Source organism: Cucumis melo, chromosome 7 (genome assembly GCF_025177605.1).
Source record: "Cucumis melo cultivar AY chromosome 7, USDA_Cmelo_AY_1.0, whole genome shotgun sequence".
NCBI classification, from domain to species: domain Eukaryota; kingdom Viridiplantae; phylum Streptophyta; class Magnoliopsida; order Cucurbitales; family Cucurbitaceae; genus Cucumis; species Cucumis melo.
The window spans coordinates 38722-58705 of NC_066863.1; the positions used below are offsets into that span (position 1 = coordinate 38722).

At 34.7% G+C, this 19984-nt stretch overlaps 1 protein-coding gene across 4 annotated transcripts; it reads right to left on the reverse strand.

Annotated features, from left to right (window-relative positions):
• Positions 1-2006: 2006 nt before the first annotated feature.
• Positions 2007-18753, reverse strand: LOC103493872 (uncharacterized). Of its 4 annotated transcripts, XM_008454826.3 has the most exons (9): positions 18247-18751; positions 16445-16672; positions 16205-16326; positions 4856-4916; positions 4588-4728; positions 4320-4427; positions 2695-2923; positions 2356-2607; positions 2007-2261 (listed from the first exon to the last, which is right to left on the reverse strand). In XM_008454826.3, the coding sequence occupies exons 1-9, from the start codon at positions 18418-18420 to the stop codon at positions 2179-2181; spliced, it is 1398 nt and encodes a 465-aa protein (XP_008453048.2). In that variant the 5' UTR covers positions 18421-18751; the 3' UTR covers positions 2007-2178. The 4 variants fall into 4 exon arrangements, with proteins under 4 accessions (XP_008453048.2, XP_008453047.2, XP_050943612.1 ...); XM_008454825.3 differs by having other exon boundaries at positions 2356-2923; positions 18247-18753; XM_051087655.1 differs by lacking the exon at positions 18247-18751 and adding an exon at positions 17352-18161 and having other exon boundaries at positions 2356-2923.
• Between the last annotated feature and the right edge of the window lie 1231 nt (positions 18754-19984).

Genomic DNA, 19984 nt, shown 5'->3' on the forward strand with positions numbered 1-19984 from the left:
TAATAATTAGATTAAAATATAAAAATTTAAATGTAAGGCTTGCATATATCAAAAAAAGATTTCTTTATAAATAATATCTTTTATACAATTTGAAGGTAACTTATTGTCACCTATAAGCTTCCAAACTTTTGTTGTCTTCACTAAAATTTCTTTAGATACTGCAATATAAGATTATCCATGAGGAAACACATTTTCCAAGAAGATAGATTCCAACATTAGAAATTGTTTGTCCGTGTGCTTTGTTAATTGTCATTGTAAAGCATAAATGAATGGGGAATTGTTCTCTTCAACTTGAATGGATGTCCATCGTCATTAAATGAGTTTAATGGTATTCGTGAAAGAAAAATTTTATTTTCCTGCATGTTCATTCGTTGCTATTTTAGCATGTATAATAATTTTGTTGAATGATTGATATACCAATCTTGTCCTATTACATAATCCATTGGATGAATCTAAATTTCTCAATAACAACATTGGTAGAAAAAAATCAAGAAAATCTTTTTTATACAGTAGAAAAAAATGTTACAAAAACTTTTCAACTTCAAGTCTTTAAATTTGTATTATTAATTAGAATTAATAAGATATTTAATTTGTAACTAATTTCTAAAATGTAAATGAAAATCCATTTGGATTTCAACTTCACATCATATACTTTAATGCCACTAAACTTAAGTATAATTAATTAAAAAATGGTGAGTAAATGAAAAACCATTTGCATAACTTTTCACTTTGTGCATACTTCCACTAGTAGTGGAAAAGGTGTGCTTTTTATAATTATATATGTTAAAAAAATGAATTTACCATAAAACCATAAAGTGATTTGGAACATCGAACTATACTCAAGGGTATAATGAAGAGAAAAAAGTTTCTCCACATTGAGGCTTTTATATATACTATAGATATAATAAAGCGGCAAAATATTTACACTTTATATAATAATTTTGAAAACGAAAAAAATCTATAGGCCTATAATGAAAAATACAAAAAAATGTATTTGGTACGTGATCATTTAGATTTGGCTACTGTTTAGTACACGTTTATATTTGACTTTTAAATTTGGCATTTAATTTGGTTACACGATTGTTTAGATTTGGTCGTTTAAATTTAGCAATCGTTTAAATTTGAGGATTTCTTTTTTCAAAATTTGGTACATGATCGTTTAGATTTGGCTAAACGAATTTTTTCAAGATTCTTTTAGTACACGATCGTTTGATTTGTTTACACGATGGTTTATTTCTTTCAAGATTCATTGGTACACGTTCAATCTAAACGATTTTTTTCAAGATTTTTTAGATTTAGTTACCCTAATCTAAACGACGTAAAAAAATGAAGAAAAGAGAAAGACGATGGAAAAATGGAAAGAAAAGAAAAGAACAAAGACAAATTGAAAAAAAATCAGATTTGGTTACCCAGATCTAAACAACGTAAAAAAATAGAGGAAAAAAACAAAAACGATTAAAAGAAATCGCAGCAAAAAGAAAAAAGAGGAAAGGAATAAATACGACAGAAAAAATCGCAACAAATAAAAACGGAAGGACGAATCTGAAATATATAAAAAAAAAAGTTTATTATATTTACGAAAATTTCTCGTTAAAAAATGTGTATAGTTATTGTTACGTATGTTATATAATTTATTAAAATTCTTCAAAATTTGGTCTTCATGATTTGAAATAAATTATTAGTTCATATGCTTTATAATTAGAATTTACTCCCCTAGTGTTTGAGAAAAGCTTCTTAGTAAATAGTCTTATGGATAGAAATTATTTAACCATAACAACTACATATGAACTTAATTTTTAAGTTTTAACTTTATTCAATCTTAGGGGGCCAAACTTAGAGTTTAACCTAATTTAACATATAATACATTACATAATATTATATTTTAATTTTAAAAAATTGAATTGGATTTATAACATGACATACTATATTTATATACTATATTTATAAATGTTTTTGTCTTTTCTTAATATAATCCTGCATTTTAAATTTAAAAATCAAATTTGAGATAAAAAAAAACAAAAATATTTTTTCAAAATTAACAAAATTTGAGGACACTTTTCAAAAGAATACAATGCAGATTTTTTGTCGAACACCTACTCATATAAAACATAATTCAAATTGCAACTAGACCGGCCTAATATATCCAGCCACAAGTAAGAAGAAAGGTGAAAACACCGGTTAGTCACGCTTGCATTTGCGGATGCACTTCCTGCAAGTCAAAGTGGCCACATAACCAATTCCCAGCGAAGCGAGGAGGAGTACTGCAATATAGAAAGTAAATTGACCATCACTACTAGTGCCTGGCAATTTATTTGCATAGAATTTCAATTCATAATTGCACATTTCATAACTTACACGTCAAAGTACTATAAAACAAAATTGCCAGGCGATATCGGACAATCCATCCCAAATGGACTTCCAGAAGACAATGCCTCTGATACTCTCCCATACCATTACTGCACAAATACTCGTTGTTTCCTGGACGCAATGAACTCAAAGGGATATTTACACCTACCACAGTGAGTCCGTTCGTATCCCGCACTTCCATTTTGATTCTTACAGGACTTGCACCCCAATCAATTTCAACGACTCCAAAATTTGGTTGGCCTAAAAGGAACCGACAATTTGTACACAAAAGAGAGGCGAAACAGTGAAGAACATCTAAACTAAATATTAAGCGATTGGCATGCATACCGAACGTGCAGGAATTGTATCTGCATTTGCTTTTCATAACTCTCATCGTAGATGGCGTCAACCACGCAAGAAACCTCACTAAAAATTGTAATGGTCGGGGAACAGCCCTTTCAACTGCTTGAGTAAGACCACTTGAGGTTATGTCAAATAGCGGATATTCGACAGCACAATCAGAGCGTGAAATTTCTCCAAAATGAACATCCCCGCTTATGAAGAAAACTCCTTTTCTCTTAATCCATACAAAGACAGAAAGAAGGAAAAGACATAATGCATAAGAGAACAAAATAGATCATGGAGTATTCATCTTGACAAGAAATTATCACAAGCACAAGGATTAGAGCTCAGTCTACTTCATATAATGTTTTTTTTTTTTTTGGATAAGAAACAACTTCATTGATGATGAAATATCCCAAGTGTACAAAAGGGAAAAACCAAAAGGGATGTCACCCATATACAATACAAATACTTCACATGATATGTAAATTAGGTTTAACCTCTACTTCAAATTGGTAACAATTTAATACCTGTAATTAAAAGTTTGTAAGAGGGTGTCTAAGATGAGGGGTGGGATGGTGAACACCAAGAAGTTTTGAAGTATGGAGAGTTGTGAACTCTAGGTCCATAGTGTAAAAGAGTTTAAAATTGATGTTTTTTAGTCGTGGAAGCTCTCTAACAGCCTATTAGTAGTTGGCTTCAGGTTAGTTGCGCTTCGGGTTTGTTGTTTATCCTTTTTCTCATGTAAAATGGCCCAAAACCCATTAACGAGAAGTTTCTTGCTGTGGGGCATGGGTATATCCCTGATTTCTAACTTCCTTAATTGTATTCTATGAAATGGTTGAGGAATATTTCCTTTCTATTAGAGTTAACCTGCTGTTGGTTGCAAGAGTTTTTCTCAGAGACCATCTGTATATGGAAGTCGAGGGTTTCTCTTGCAATCTTCTTCTACCTCTTCCATATTTTTCTGGTTTTGTTAAGAAGACCCACAAACTCTTTAAGCCAACCAAGTTGGTCAAACGCCCCCTAATAATTTAATCCGTCAAAAAAAATGGCATTAAAATTTAATGATATTCCTTGTGTATTTAAATAGATAAACCAATCAAAGAGTAAATGTGTTCATAAACGATATAGACTACATCATTGTTATTTTTTTAAAAAAATGATATGTTTATTTGTAACTTTTTATGTTAAGGATTAAAACATTAGAAATTTAAACTACTAAATTATTGCAAACAATAGTTTAGGGGCAAATTTTTGAGTTTTAAATTATAAAGTATGGAGATTTCTCTTTCATTTTTCCATTTGGTTTACAGTTTGTAATTTATTATTTGGTGTTTGGCAACTTGAGTAATTTAAGAAGTTTGGGTTGGGTAGGTAAAAAAAAAAAGATCAATACCCTGTTTGGTTCACCAATAATTAAAAAGGTTTACTAACTTGTTATTCGCATAAATTCATATTTCTCACTAAAATACTCACATTTCTCCCGTTGTTATTCGTGTCAACTCCCCAATAACTTTCCTATAATTATTAGCAACTAAATTCTTTCTTTTTATTGCTAACCAAATGCCCCTCAAAGACAGTGGTGCTTGAATAAAAAATAGGATCAGAGGTGTGCATTAGATTTTTACCTTGCTATCTGCAATCAATTTGAAAAGGAGATCTCTCTCCTTTGGGAAACGTCCCCAAGACTCCAAATAGAACAAAGGTCTGGTGGTTGCGGAAAGATTTGATATAACCTAAATTGTAGAATAACAGTCACATGTACTCATAAAAATAAAGCTCACTACTACTACGCTATGTTACGCAAGGAAGATTTAACGCGGAATGAGTGTAAGCATAGATCTACAGGAAAAGTGCACAGGCTAGAGGCTTGTAGACAAAGTATGCTTGAGACACCTGAATGGATGACCCAATTATTGTTACTGCCGACTCTGGACCCTTAAGCTCCCTCTTCAGCCACGTCCATTGAGCAGTACCCAAAATAGTTCCATCACTAAACAGCGGATCACGGTGATATCTAGTATCTAATAGGATAACCTAGAAAACTTCAAGTCACAAACATGTTTGCTGAAGGCTAAATATATAATACGAACAAAATACAAACATCAATAAAATCAAATTATGAAGATGTGAATCATCGAAAGATCTCCAAGCTAAGTTGTACCTTAATTTGTTTACCTATAGGGCCGAACATATATGATGCATACACACCATGCTGCTTGCGCCTAGAATGGTAGATGTTTGGTTAAGAATTTAACAGAAGAGATCTACTAAGAAGTAAATTAACAATTCAAGTATGACAGTGGTATAAAAATTAATTTATCTTGTTACTGGTGCGTTACCTCACTCCCTGTGAAATTTTGTATCTTGCTCAAAATAAATAAATAATAATTTATCACAACAAAATGCCAAGGTCTAAGGGCCACCCAACAATAAAGTACACAATTGTTTTTCAAATTTAATATACAATTCATTATCTGTTGATCTTATACCATTCCTTTCTCCTTTCTATTTTACTATTACACTCCTCCCCTTTTGCTCTCACCCTCTCTCTTTCTCTCTCCTTCTCTCTCTCTAACAAGTCACACGCACACAGTAGCATGGGTAATGTTGCTTAGCAAACTGACTAATAATGTCCCCAGAAGAACAAGAAAATTATCACTCTTTTCTTTTCTTTTTTAATCAGATATAAGATTGGTCATTAAAGAAAACGAAAAGAGACTAATACTCAAAGATACAAAACCCAAGACGAGTAAACAAAAATAAAAAACAAAAGAAGAAAGCAGCAATCAAACCATAACAAGTATCCCAAGAAGAAGACCAAAAACCAAGAAACCAGAAACCCAATCGCAGAATACAAAGTACAATTGTGAACTGTTGACTAGAGTTATTAATGGTATTAGATTAGCCTTATTTGAGAAGATTATGGAAATATCAGATAGGTACCGAAAAAAACTTCCTTTGTTATAAAGTATTTGACTATTACATAGACTTTTCCTCTCACATGAGAGAAACCCACACTCTTCTAACTCCAACATTACCTATCCTTCTATGTTGAAGAAATTGGCACAAAAGAAAGAGGCACTCGCTTGGAAGAAAGAAAGAAAGTTTTATTAAGAAAATTTACAAATGATACACTTGGAGAAGACTCACTCACTTTCACACAAAGTTTCTTACTAACTCTCTTTCTCTCTTCTTCTCTTAGCTTACATTGCTTACTTGCTTTGTTTTGCTTGGATTGCTTGGTTCACAAGTGAGGATCACACCTCCTATTTATAGGCATGAATTTCTTGGAGTCCAAGCCAAAAGATTTCTCTAGAATTCCACCTATTCTAGATATTTATTTACATCTTTCAACATAATTCTAGATATTTCTCTTATCCTCATCTAAAAGAATTCTCTAAAATTCTTTATCCTAAATTCTTTATCTAAAAGAATTTTCAACTGTTCTAAATCCACCAACTCCAACACAATGGTTACTCTACTGCGAGGCTCCCACTGCCAAGTCGATAATTCATTCAAGAAGCAGTTTGTTGAGGATTTAGACTCGCCTTTCAGTGTTAGTAGTGAAGAACCAGTGGGTGCTTTCAGCGAGTCCAACCCTAAAATTGACACAGAAATTGAAGGGGTGGGTGGATCTCAATGCTTTCTCTAATGATGATGGTTTCCCTCCAAGTAAAGTTCCCTTGGAGCTGCCAAAGGATCTGTGTCAATAGTCAATAAATGTGGAATTATTTTGGCTTAAGATAACAGCCCAGCCTCTCTTTTCTCTCTCTCGATTTTCATGAAGATAGTCTCTTGGAACACAATGGGTTTAAAAGATGTCTCTAAGCGTGCAGCCCTCAAGAAGTTCATAAAAAATTGCAACCCTGACGTAGTCATGATTTAAGAAAGACAGCTCTTTGGAGGCAAATAATTAGAAGCATCCATGGTAAAGAGACAATTGACTGGTTTACAAAGGGAAAGTCCGGTAATAGCCTAAGGAGTCAATGGGTAAGCATTGCAAGAGTGTGGAGGTCGGTGGAATCACTAGCCTTATCCCAATTACAAAGTTGGTGATCCACGGTCGAATTTGGATTAGAGGATCCATAAAAAAGTAAAGGAGGTGGAGAACGCCCAAACACAGCCTAAAAAGGAGTAACCCAATAGTGATATGATATGTGGTATTATACTAATATTTTGCCCAATGCAACCACTCACTCCATTCCTTTGACCACTCAGAACAAACACAATGAAGATAAGTTTCTACACAACAATTTATGACCTCAATTTGGCCGTCAGACTGAGGATGATATTCTGACTATAATCACACATTAGATGATCATGTCCATCATTTATCCATAGTGTTGAAGGCATTAAGGGATAATAAATTATATGCTAATCAAATTAAATGTCAGTTTGCTCAAGAGAAACTTGAATATTTGGGGCATTTGATTTTTGGAGGAGGCGTGGAAACCGATCCTGATAAAGTTCGAGCAGGCTAATTCCTACTTCCATCAAAGAGGTTCGTGGGTTTTTGGGACTCACTTGATATTATAGACATTTTGTGCAAAATTATGGTTGTATTGCCACTCCATTGAGTAATTTGTTGAACAAGGGTGCTTATGAATGGAACGGAGCTGCCCAACATGCCTTTGATACTTTGAAGCAAGCTATGGTAACTTTGCCAGTTTTGGCTATTCCAAACTTTTCACAACCTTTTGAATTAAATCTGATGCATTTGGCATGGGTGAGCGTGCCGTTTTGATCCAAAATAAGCGATCTGTTGCTTACTTCAGCCATATTTTACCTATGCGTGATCAGGCCAAACAAATGTATGAGAGGGAACTTATGGCAGTCGTACTAGCAATCCAATGTTGGCGACATTATCCTTTGGGTCATAAATTTATTGTCAAAACTGACCAACGTGCTCTCAAATTTCTGCTCAAACAACGTGTAATATAACCTCAACACCAACGCCGGATTTCCAAGTTATTGGGATATGTTTTTGAAGTTCAATCTAAACCAGGACCTGACAATTGGCTGATGCATTGTCTCGGATGCCTCCAACAATTCATTTGGATCATATTTCAGTCCCAGCTTTAATTGATCTTCATACCGTGTGGCAAGAGGTAGACAACGATCCTAACTTGGCTGCGATCATACAACAACATCACACGAATAGTGATAGCATTCCACGGTTTTCTCTCCATCATGGTTATTTCAAATATAAAGGTCGGTTGGTTATATCTAAAGCATCTTCTCTGATTCCTACTATTTTGCATACTTATCATGATTCAGTTTTTTGTGAACATTCTGGGTTTCTGCGTACTTATAAATGGTTGACTGCTGAATTATATTGGGAAGGTATGAAGGGAGATATAGGGAAATATGTGGAACAGTGCTTGATTAGTCAAAAGAAGAAACTTTGGTCATGAGTCCCTTTGGTTTATTGTTCCCGGTGGGAATACCTACTGCTATTTGGGAGAATATTTCTATGGATTTTATTGAAGGATTGCCTAAAGCTCGAGGGTATGATGTTATTTTCGTGATTGTTGATCGTTTGAGTAAAGCTGCACATTTTCTTCCTCTAAAACATCCATTTAATGCCAAGAATGTGGCTAATTTATTTGTTAAAGCAGTAGTTCGGCATCATGGTTTTCCTCAATCCATTGTTTCAGATCGAGATAAAACTTCTCTTAGTCATTTTTGGACGAAGCTTTTTCACTATGCTGGTATCAAGTTGCACCATAGCCTGGCCTATCATTATCCCTCAACACCTTCAACACTACGGATAAATATGGACGTGATCATTTAATGTGTGATTACAAAACAAAATATCATCAAATAAAACAAGGATAAACCTGCACGAAAAATGGGCGAAAAACCTTATTCATTAAAGCTTGAAACATAGAAGGGGTGTTGGTCAGACCGAATGGCATAACAACAAACTCATAATGCCTTTCGTGTGTGTGAAAAGATGTCTTCTCAATATCAGCCGGATGAATACGTATTTAATGATACCCAAATTTAAGATCTATCGTAGAGAACGATGTTGCTCCATTCAACTCATCAACCATCGGGAACCGGAAATTTATCTGGAATAGTAACGTTGTTAAGAGCACGATAATCCACACAAAATCTCCACCCCCACCCTTCTTGACAAGTAATATCAGACTAGAGTAAGGGCTAGAATTGGCCTGACGACACTAAAAGTCAACATATCTTGTATTAACTTTTCCATTTCATTTTTTTGATGGTAAGCATAGCAATAAGGTCGAACATTAACTGGATTAGTGCTTGGTTACAAATGAATGTGATGTTCAATGTCTCTACAGGGTGGAAGTTCATTAGACCACTAAAAAACATCAACAAATCTCAACCCCAGTCCGTTCGGCCAAAGAAACACCACCCTCTAAAACTCAACATTCGACTAGAAATCCTTGGTCATTGTACGTCCATGACTTGACCATGTATTTGAGACTCACTTGTGTCTTCGTTAGACTTGCATCTCCCTTTAAAATGATTTGACTTCAAATCTTGAGTGGTCATCATCAACAAATTTCCCAAATCCACTTCGGTAACGCCCAATTCCTAATATGACATCAACTTCACCCCAATCCAAAGGAAGAAAACTATCAACCACTGTTAATTCACCCAATTGTAATTATACTGTCTCATAAATTCCCTTACCCTTGACAGCATTATCGATTAGGGATCATCGGTCGATCGGAATCGATTTTTTGAAAAAACCGATCTCGACGTCAATGAATAAGGGTCGATCGGTCGGTCGAGTCGGTTCAACACTTGCAAATACTTTTAGAAATTCTCGGTTTGAAACTTTCCGAAACCGAACCCTTTTATTTTCCAACTGATCGACTTCGTTTGGTCGGTTAACTCGGTTTTCGGTCTATCATGCTCACCCCTAACCTATACCCATAATCATACCATAACGAGAAGTTTCCACAACAAAAAAATTCAATTTCTCCACCAACTTATTGCTAATAAAGTTATGGGTGGCTCCACAATCAATTAGGACAACAACATCAAGCCCGAAAATATTACCAATAATTTTTATGGTGCTTGGTGTGGTTTTTTTCATGGTGCTAGGTGTGGTTAATCCCACAACGGAATTTAATGATAATTCGATTACTGGTTCTACTGAGGCTTGTTGTAAATCGACTGCAGAATCTTCCTCACTATCATCCAAAATTTCAAACTCCTCGTCAGCAGAATACATAATTCACGCAAATCACGAGCTTTACACTAATGACCAGCCGTGAACTTCTCATCACGATGAGAACATAAACCCTTCTCATGCTTGGCTTGAAACTTAGAGTCGTATGGATGTTTGTGATCACTTGCGTGAAGACCCATTGTTGGAAACTGCTAGGCCCCCAATCCTATTTACGTATAATAGGAGAAATAAGAAGAAACATGAGAGCAATAAGGAGGAAACAAGTGGCATCGAGAAAAATGTCCATGAATCCAACCAAGAGAATACACGTGGTGGAAGGGAGGAAAGCAAGGAGATCGGGGACCAGCAAGAGGGGCCCACAGTTAGTTAGTAGTGGGTAATTAAAAAGGGGGCAGGGGAGCATAGAGGGGTACAAATGTTTTTTGGAGAGAAAAGTAGAGGCTGTCGGATCCTTGAGGAGGAGAGAGCAGAGTCCAGGTTTCTTCGTTTGGTTTTTATTTTTCCTTGTAATGGTTGTGTTTACGTGAACTATAGTGTGGTGCTCCTTAGTCATTTCATTTTACTGTATGGCTTTATGTTCTTTCTGTTAACACTTCAACAAGGACGTGCTTGTGATTCGGTTGGAGTGTCTTGGTTTTGGGCTGTAATCTTGTTTTGAAAGTAATAGACAGTCAGCTTTTGAGGTATCCTAACAGAAACATCATGCAAACTAATGGTACGCATTGGGGATCAATCATAAATTTTTTTGTTGTCACTCCGTGATGCCACGTGGAAGTAGAATTGTCGTGCATCTTTGACTTAAAGGTGAAGGAAGCTCAAACATTGGACTCAGCCTAAGTTAATTCACGATTTTCCACTAACGGAGCAATTTTCATGATATTAGACAAGCCCACTGGCTCCCAACATTCAACTTCATGCCGAATCCATGGTTTAAGCTCATTTAAAAATGTATTCTCCAGAACTTCCGACGTTAATTGGGAGAAAGGAGCCAACAATCGATCAAAACGGTTACGAAATTCTTCCACTGTCATTTGCTGTTTAATTGCCTAGAATTGACCACAAATCGAACCCTAACATGGAGAACGAAAACGTATCAACAATCAACATTTCAAATCATTCCAACTCAAAAACAATTCACGTTTGTTTGTTGCCCAATACCAATCAAGCGTCACTGCTTCAAAACTAATGGCTACCACGGTCAATTTCTCAAAATCTGTAAGCTTATGGATTTGAAAGTATCGATCTGCTCGAAATAACCAAGAATGTGGATCCACTCCATTAAAAATTGGTATTTCAAATTTTTAAAATTTGTTATGATCACGATTGCCATAATCCATATCACCATGCCTGAATCATGAGCCATCGACACAGAGGGCTGATCTCTAGCTGCAACACCGAAAACTAAAGAAGCCAACAATGTACGTCAATACGTGTATCATCTTCATTTTTGCGTTGTTGTTCGTATTGCACCATTAACTTGTCAACACTTCTGGCAAGAGACAAAAATGTTTCCTCGATTTGTGACAATTTTTGAACATCAACATGAATGCAAGCAATATCCTAATCGTTCGCTTCCAATCGTTCTTCAAACTTCTTTTATGTCATCTTCTTGATCTTCCCCAGGTTGAGGGCTCTGATACCAATCGTTCTTCAAACTTCTTTTCCTCTCACATGAGAGAAACCCGCACACTTCCAATTCAAACATTACCTGCCCATCTATACAAAACAACTTATTTAAACACATAATTTAATAACTGGAACACAATACTTAACAACCGTAAAATAACTCCTTGTATAACCAATACCTAATCACCATAAACTACCCAAGATGATCATCCTAGCCATTGGATGACTCACCCAACTCACTAGTAACCACCTCCTTGCCCTTTTTTCCTCTACGAACATAATGATGTAAAACTGGTGGCCTATCAATATCTCTTTCCTTGTAAGTAGTATAGTTCCTAAATTTTCGTCAATGTGACTCTTGTCGGAAGGAAATTTGATAAGACAATTGAATGGTGTAAGGCTCATTCGGTAGCAAAATGATTTCATCAACTACTCATGCATTGACTTTCATGAAATATTTAGTCCTGTTGTTAAAACCCCTACTATTCACATTATCCTTGCAATGACAGTGGCTAAAGTGTGGAGTACTCGTCAGTTGGATGTGAAGAACACCTTCTTTTTTCTTTAAAGGGAGACAAGCTTCTTTATTAATGTAAATCTCAAAATACAAGAGAATTATATAGTGAGAAAAATAGAGAAGCCAAAGAGGGGGGAGGGGAGAGGAGGCATATCTGTACTAGCGCCAACATCTTAAACCAAGGAAAATCCAAAGGCCAAAAGAAAATCCTAGTATAGTACAGCAATTACAACAGTGAAAAACAGCCAATGACCCTAGAGCCTAACTCTAACCTTGTGTGAACGCAGCAGTCAAAGAGAAAAAATAAACTAATATTTGAAACCCTAAATGGGCTCTGATACCATGTTCGCAGTACTTTTTAGAGAAAAGATAATGATCTTATGATTATAAACAAGGCTAAAGGTAAATATATATAGGCAACAAAGAAACCCTAATCTAGGGAATATGAAATTACAATAAAGGACGACTATACATAATTATATTATAAACAAATATTATGTTGGAATTAGTGGGCTTAAGGCCAAGGATAGATTAACCCTAATATTCTTTCCTTTGTCTATTTATTTTTTCCCATTGTACCTTTTGTTAATATAAGAAAAAAAAAATAGATCGTGGTTTTTCTTCCGGTTCTCGGGTTTCCACATAACTCAATGCCATATTTTTCTTTTACGGCTTTTCAATAATAACAATCTAGATAAAAGAGAATGGTTGTTGGAACCTTCAGGCAAATTTTCAGTAAAGTCATTAACCTCTCACCTTTCACCTTCTTCGCCAATAAATGGCAGTTTATACAAAGCATTATGGAAGACTAAAAGCCCAAGGAGAGTCAACATTCTCAGCTGGATAATGATTTTCAGGGCTTTAAACTGCTCCTCGGTTATGCAAAGGAAGCTTATGGATAGTTTCCTTTCTCCATCCATGTGTCCACTATGCAAAAATGAAGGGGAGGAGTTACAGCAGTCGTTCTTTGATTTCCCGTATTGTGCAAACTATTGGAGTAAATTGTTTTCAGTTTTTCGAACTGCTTGGGTCTTTGGAAATAACTTTGGTCTTAAAGAACAGCAATTTTTATTGGGTGATAATTTGAAAAAGAAACAGCAACTCTTATGGGAGAACGTGCTTAAAGACTTTTTTGCAGATTTGTGGTTTGAAAGGAATCAAAGGACATTTCACGACAAGGAGATGAGGTGGTTAAACCGTTTTGACTCAGCAGTCCGTAATGCTTCAGCTTGGTGCTCCCGTAAAAAAGAATTTAAAGTTTTTAGCATTCAGGAGATTAGCTTAAATAGGAGGGCTTTTTATTTTTCCAGATTGTTAGTTCTTCTTATAGTTGTTGTATTTTTGTTGTCTCTTTGTATTTCTTTTTTTTTTGTATTCTTTTTTTTTAAAACAAAGACAAACTTCTTTATTAATAATTAAACTCAGAGCACAAGAGAATTATACAATGAGAGTAATAAAGAAGCCTACAAGAGAAATTTTTTCGGATTTACTTCTTGTATTTGTTTTGCATAAGTTGATATTGTTCTCTCAAAGAGTCTTTGTATGGTTGGGGGAGGATTTGGCTCATATTTGATTGATTGTTCATTATGATAATAGTCATTTGGAGGATATGATGCGGGCGCAATGGGGTGTCAACCTAGTAGAAATGTCCGAGTGCGTCTACTAATCCTTAGTCTCTCTATTTGTGCGTTATATAGTTCACTTGTACTTTGAGCACTAGTCTTGATTTTATAAATTAAATTTAAGACTTGTCTTCTTTTCAAAAAAAAAAAAGATACAACCAATACAATACAATATCTACAAGAAGGGAAATAATCAACACTCCCCCTTAAGTTGGTTTGAAGATATCAGCCATTGCTAGTTTGTCAATCAAGTTGTTGAATTGCCACTTTGGAAGACCTTTAGTTAACACATCTGCAATTTGTTCTAATGTCGGAAGGTAAGGTATGCATATTACTCCCACATCGATATTTTCCTTTATAAAGTGTTTATCGACTTCAATATGTTTTCCTGCTATAAAGGACTCACTTGTGAGCAATGGAAATTGGTTCCCTATTATCACAGTAAATGCAGATGGGCATTGTATGAGTGAATCTCAATTCTTTCCACTGTCTTTTTATCCATATACTCTCACAAACACCATGGCTAAAGTTCTAAATTCTGCTTCTGCGTTACTCCTTTCAACCACACTTTGTTTTCTACTCCGCGAAGTAACCAGATTTCACCAAAAGTAGATCTTCCCTCAATCGTGTTACTTGCCCAATCAGTATCAGTTGTGTTACTTGCCCAATCAGCATCAGTTGTGTTACTTGCCCTATCTTTTAAAAAATATGCCATTTCCTGGCGTACCCTTCAAATATCTTAGGATTCTGTAAACTACATCAAAGTGAGCTGGCCCAGGAGCATGCATGAACTGACTTACCACTCACTATAAAAGCGATGTCAAAACGTGCGTGAGAAAGATATATGAGTCTCCCCACAAATCTCTGGTACTTTTCTCTTTCCTATATCATTTTTGAATGCAGCTTCCATTCACATTCTGCTCAATGGGAGTTTCTGCCTCAAGTAAACCTATCTCTTTTAGCATAACAAGAATAGACTTCCTTTGGTTCACAATAATGCAACTTTTGAACCTGGAAAACCCCATGCCTAGGAAGTATTTTAAAGTTCCTAGGTCTTTGATGATAATCATCGGCAAACTTTTTCTTCACAAGAATCAATCCTGTCTCACTATTGCCTGTAAGAATGATATCATCAACGTAAACTATCAAAGTCATAACCTTGTCCTTGTATGTTTATAGAACATTGTATAATCGGCTTAACTTTGACTGAATCCATAGCTTGTGACTGCTTTTCCAAAACGTTCAAAGTTCAAACCAAGCTTTAGGAGACTGTCTAAGGCCGTATAATGATCTCTTTAACTTGCACATTTTGTTAATCTCAAGATCCATCTCAAAACCAAGTGGCAAGTCCATAAATACTTCTTCAAGTTCCCCATTGAGAAAGACATTCTTAACATCTAGTTGATAAAGAGACTAATCAAAGTTAACTACGCAAAGAGCAAAGTTCTGATAGAATTGATTTTAGCAACTAGAGCAAATGTTTCTTGATAACCAACTCCATAGGTCTGAATAGGCCTCTTAGCAACCAATGTGGCCTTGTACCTTTCAAAACTACCGTCAGCTTTACATTTTACCGTGAACACCCACTTACATCCAACTGTTTTCTTACCTCTAGGTAGTTCAACTATGTCCTATGTGCAATTTTGTTTAAGCACATTCATCTCTTCCATCATTGTTAATTTCCAATTCAAATCATTTTGGGCCTCCAATGTACTTTTTGGAACAAACTTGTTGGTTATTTTGGACCCGAAGGTTTATGTCTGTCGGATAATCTATGATAAGAAGATAGTTAGCAATGGGATCTTGTCACGTTTATAGATACCTTTCCTATGGGACAATTGGAACATCAAGATCAAAGACATCTAGTAAGGACTTACAAGAAGAAGAACAAAGAGAATTAGAAGTTGGAGAATGTTTGTTACTCCTATGATACCATCTTAAATCATCAATTCAACCCAAAAGCTTAAGTTGATGGATCAAGGCAAATTTCATATAATATTTAACAAAATGCATAATGCCAACAAAATTTTTAAATACCAGCATCAACTTTCTAATATTAGTTAATGGAAGTAAGTACTACGAAGTAATCTAATATACGGAATAAACTGCAAGATTAATATTATTGAGGAAAAGAATAGTCGGTCAAACCACGGTCAATCTGATGAATCAGCAATACCTGGCAGCTGATGTGTGGCCACTGCATAAACTCCATCTCAGGTTTGAAAAGGAAAATTCCAAAATATCTCAGCTATTCATGTTAGTCGCATTCTCCAATGGCTTGGTTACGCGTTGCACGTATCTGCTATATTGTTGTATTGTTCCTCTTCTTTTATTATGATTTATCATTCTTTTAAACTGTATATAAACAGTGAGTTTTTCCTCGTTCGATAAGGAAGAAAGTTGTGTGAATTCTGATTAATATACATTCTAAGAGAGAAATTCCCCACTTCATCTTTTCTTCTTTTATTTTAAACTATTGATTGATATGGAGAAATAATAATAAGATAAACCAAAGAAGCACAACCTTTAGGTTAGACAAATAATATGTAGAAGTAGAAAACGAACTCCCACCTTGGACTATCAAGAGGTTCATCTAAAAAATCAAGGAGAAGCTTCTGATTAGTGACCTTCTCGGTAAATTCCTTTCCAGCATCATTTAATCCATAATCATGGTCATCCCAGACACCGATTACCTAAAACAACACAATGCAACCGACTAAAAATCAAAGGTACCCACCCACTTCTTAAAATTTGTCATTTTAAAATCAAATAATGTAATAAAATTTTCGATGAATTTAATGGATCTGGCACCTTGGTCCTCTGTCTAAGCCAAGAATAGCCTGGAATTGTCTTGCCCTTATTGTATTTGAGCATCATTTCCTGCTTAGATGAAGGAATGAAACGTGGAACATTTTTCCATGGTCCCACCGTCCTTTCTCGACCAAATAATTTGAATGGACGCCTAATGTCTCCATAGATGTTATCGCCAAGCCAAATGAAAACATGCGGGTCAAAGTTGATTATGGAGTTCCAGATTGGCTGCAAAAAAAACAACTCCATGTGAGGTGTACGCCTTTTTTTCAAGGATAATGAAAAGATATTAAGTCTCAAAAGAATACATAGTAAATCTAAGAAACTACATAACCTAAGTATCAAGAGGTGCAACTGTGAATTTCAACTAAGATGACACCCCATTAGTGACTTGTTAGCGAGAAATTCCGTGGTCGCCTACGAACTCTTAACTAAACAAATGTATTTATAATTTCACCAAACCTACTACTAACTCTATAACATAGTAATAGTCAAGTATGGAGCCGATCCTCAGGAAATCTCTATATATTTAGCTAATTGTGGAATTCAAATGGTAACCAAAGGGGAGTTTTTGTGTGTCGTAATTTATATATGCAAAGAAACTTAAAGAACATGAAATTTAAAAGGATAAACTCAATGAAAATGGGTCTTGTCTAGATTTTAGGGATCATCTTGCTATTCTTAGTTATTCATTGACTAAAAACAATCAAATGCTTACTAGTTATTTTCTTAGCATATGCAACCTAAAAGCCTAGAATTGCACATCTCTATTCATGATTAGTTTATTAATCAATCTAACTGCTTACTTTGATTGGGTTCTTACATCATATATGTTAGCTATTATATTAAATTTATTTTCACCTACTAGTTTAAGCTATTGGATTGAATTGATAATTTAAGATGGTACCAGAGCAGGTGGTCCAGGGAAGTCCTACGTTCAAGCCCCTGCAATGCTATTTCCTCTCCAATTAATATCAATTAAGCCTTGATGAACAAAACGTTCCATCAATATTTGCAGAAATTTGTATTGGTGCTCTTTGATGACAGTTTAGTACAGTCGTGTGATAGAAGAACATGTCAAGCATTTATGCATAGTCCTCTCTGTTCTTTGGGAAACTCAGCTTTTTGTTAATCAAGCAAAGTACCAGTTTGTTAGAAAAAGGGTGGCGTATCTTGGACATCTAATTTCCAGCAAGGAAGTCGAAGCTGATCCAGAGAAGTTGAGGGCTATGTTTGAGTGGCCTGTTCCAACATCAAGAAAGTCCATGGTTTTCTTGGATTATTGGTTATTACCGAAAAATTGTGAACAATTATGGCAGCCTAGCAGCTCCGTTGAGTAATTTATTTAAAAAGGGAGATATTGAATGGAACAAAAAGGCTCAAGTGGCGTTAGAAAGATTGAAGAATGCTATGGTTGCATTACATAAATTAGCACTACCAAAATTTTCTCAACCATTTGAAATCGAAACTGATTCATCCAGGTTTGGTATTGGTGAGGTTCTCCTTCAATCCAAGAGGCCGATTGCTTATTTTCGCTCATGTTTTATCTATTAGAGATCGTGGGAAACTAGTTCATGAGCAAGAACTTGTGGCCGTTGTTTTGGTCGTACAACGCTGGCGTCCTTATTTGCTTGAACAGAAATTTATGGTTAAAACATGACTGAGGCTCAAATCTTGAACTTTTTCCACCAATTTTTTCATTCTCGAATCTTGCCACTGTCATTCTTCAGCTTCAAGTCTGTTTTTTGACATTCATTGAAAAGGAAACAACAAACAAACAAACAAACAAGCAAGACAAAAACCTGAGGAGCATCCTGGTTGGCGCATGATCCAAACGCAATCCTGGATACCACGGGCTGAGTCTCCATCAATTGCTCCTGTTGTGAAGCACTGCTGCTAGGAAAAAGAAATCCAGTGACCGCCACTCCCGCCACAATGAAAAACCGCCACCAGCTCCATCCTGCCTCGTTGCCCATCTATATATTTTTTCCTCCTGATGGACGCAGAATTTGTTTGAAAATGGCAGAATTTGATTCGGGAAGCTCGTGCCCTGATAAAAAGATAATCGGATGCTTGTTTAGATGTTCAGAATCCGTTGTAGAAAAAACAAGGGACTCGAACTCTTCTAATGGACTATTTTTCTCCTAATGGTCCTGCAGTAATGAACCAAAAAGGTGCCATCTTGAATGACATATTTAGATGTCAAGGATTTCACATTAACAAAAACTCATATACAGATATCATCTACAAAACTCATTTTGGCTGGTGCATACATACTCTCTCTTTTTTGTCCAAGATTGTATTGACCAATAAAGAAAAACAAACCATTCACTAAGTTCACTGATATGTAACAGGGCGTAGATGAATCGAGTGACGAGGCGCATGATTTTGAAAGACACGTCACACGTGTACATCGAATTAATACGACAGTGTAGGTTTCAAAAAGTAGGGATTATCGGACTTTAAAATTTATTAAAGGAAAAGCCCGTGAACTTCGAAGTTTATGTAAACAATATCTATAACCTTTCAAAAATAAATCGAAAATTTAGAAAAGTATCTTGGTTTTGTATTGAAAAAGTTAAAAGTTTTTATTTCGGAAATATTCTTTTACTATTAAATAATTTCATCAATATCCTTTTAACTTTAAAAAATTCAAAATACTAACCCTTTTTATACCAAATTTCTTAACACCCAAAATAAAAAACAAAATTTTAAGTTAAAAACATAGTTTTAAATTTATATGTTGATATTTCTATAGATATTTTTATATTTAAATTGGTTTAATATATTAAAATTTATGTTCTAAGACTTGTAACTTGTAATTTAAAATTATGTTACATTCAATAAAGTCGTAAACGATGAAGTAGTAGTAAAATTAAATACTATAATTTTGAATTTAATAAGCTAAAATTTCAATGCTATCTCAAGTAAACTTAAATTTTATGTAGATACATAAACGTCGTGGATCAAGTTTGCCTAACGATCTACAGTATGTAAATAAAGATGGACGTCTTTATTAAGTAAATAATGTGGATGCAATCCACTTTGTATTTAGTATAAACAATGTAATTCTAAATCGTCGATGTTGAGACATGAATGCAAAAACGTCATATGTTACAAGTTTACATAATACTAAAACCATTTAATTATTATTATAACATTGATTATTGTATTCAATGATGGGATTTCAAGAGTTTTACATTGATAAGTTTTTAGATATAGAGAAAATGTTAAATTAATAATATATTTGAACCACGTGGTGTGTGCAAAAAACGTCCATAATCTTTTTAAAAAGTGCAAAACATGACCAACAAATTTTAAAAGTTAAAAAAAATGAACTTAAACTTTTAAAATATTTATACCGTTAATTTTGGATAAAGTTTTGTTTAATAAACAACCTTTAATCATTAAAAAGTTTCGTAAACATCTTTAAATAAAATAATGTTAAGATTTAGATTTTACATCAATATTTTCGCCAACCGAAATGTTAAAGTTAAAATAGAAATACATGAAATATCATAAAATTCTAAAATAAACAAA

What these genes read in the sequence shown, in the direction of transcription:
- LOC103493872 (XM_008454825.3), bottom strand. Translation starts at nt 18,420, where the DNA reads ATGGGCAACGAGGCAGGATGGAGCTGGTGGCGGTTTTTCATTGTGGCG. An exon ending in GGCTTAGACAGAGGACCAAG is followed by an intron (nt 16,327 to 16,444) that starts GTGCCAGATCCA and finishes GTGTTGTTTTAG; the next exon opens with GTAATCGGTGTCTGGGATGA. An exon ending in GTTTTATAGTACTTTGACGT is followed by an intron (nt 2,262 to 2,355) that starts GTAAGTTATGAA and finishes TCTATATTGCAG; the next exon opens with TACTCCTCCTCGCTTCGCTG.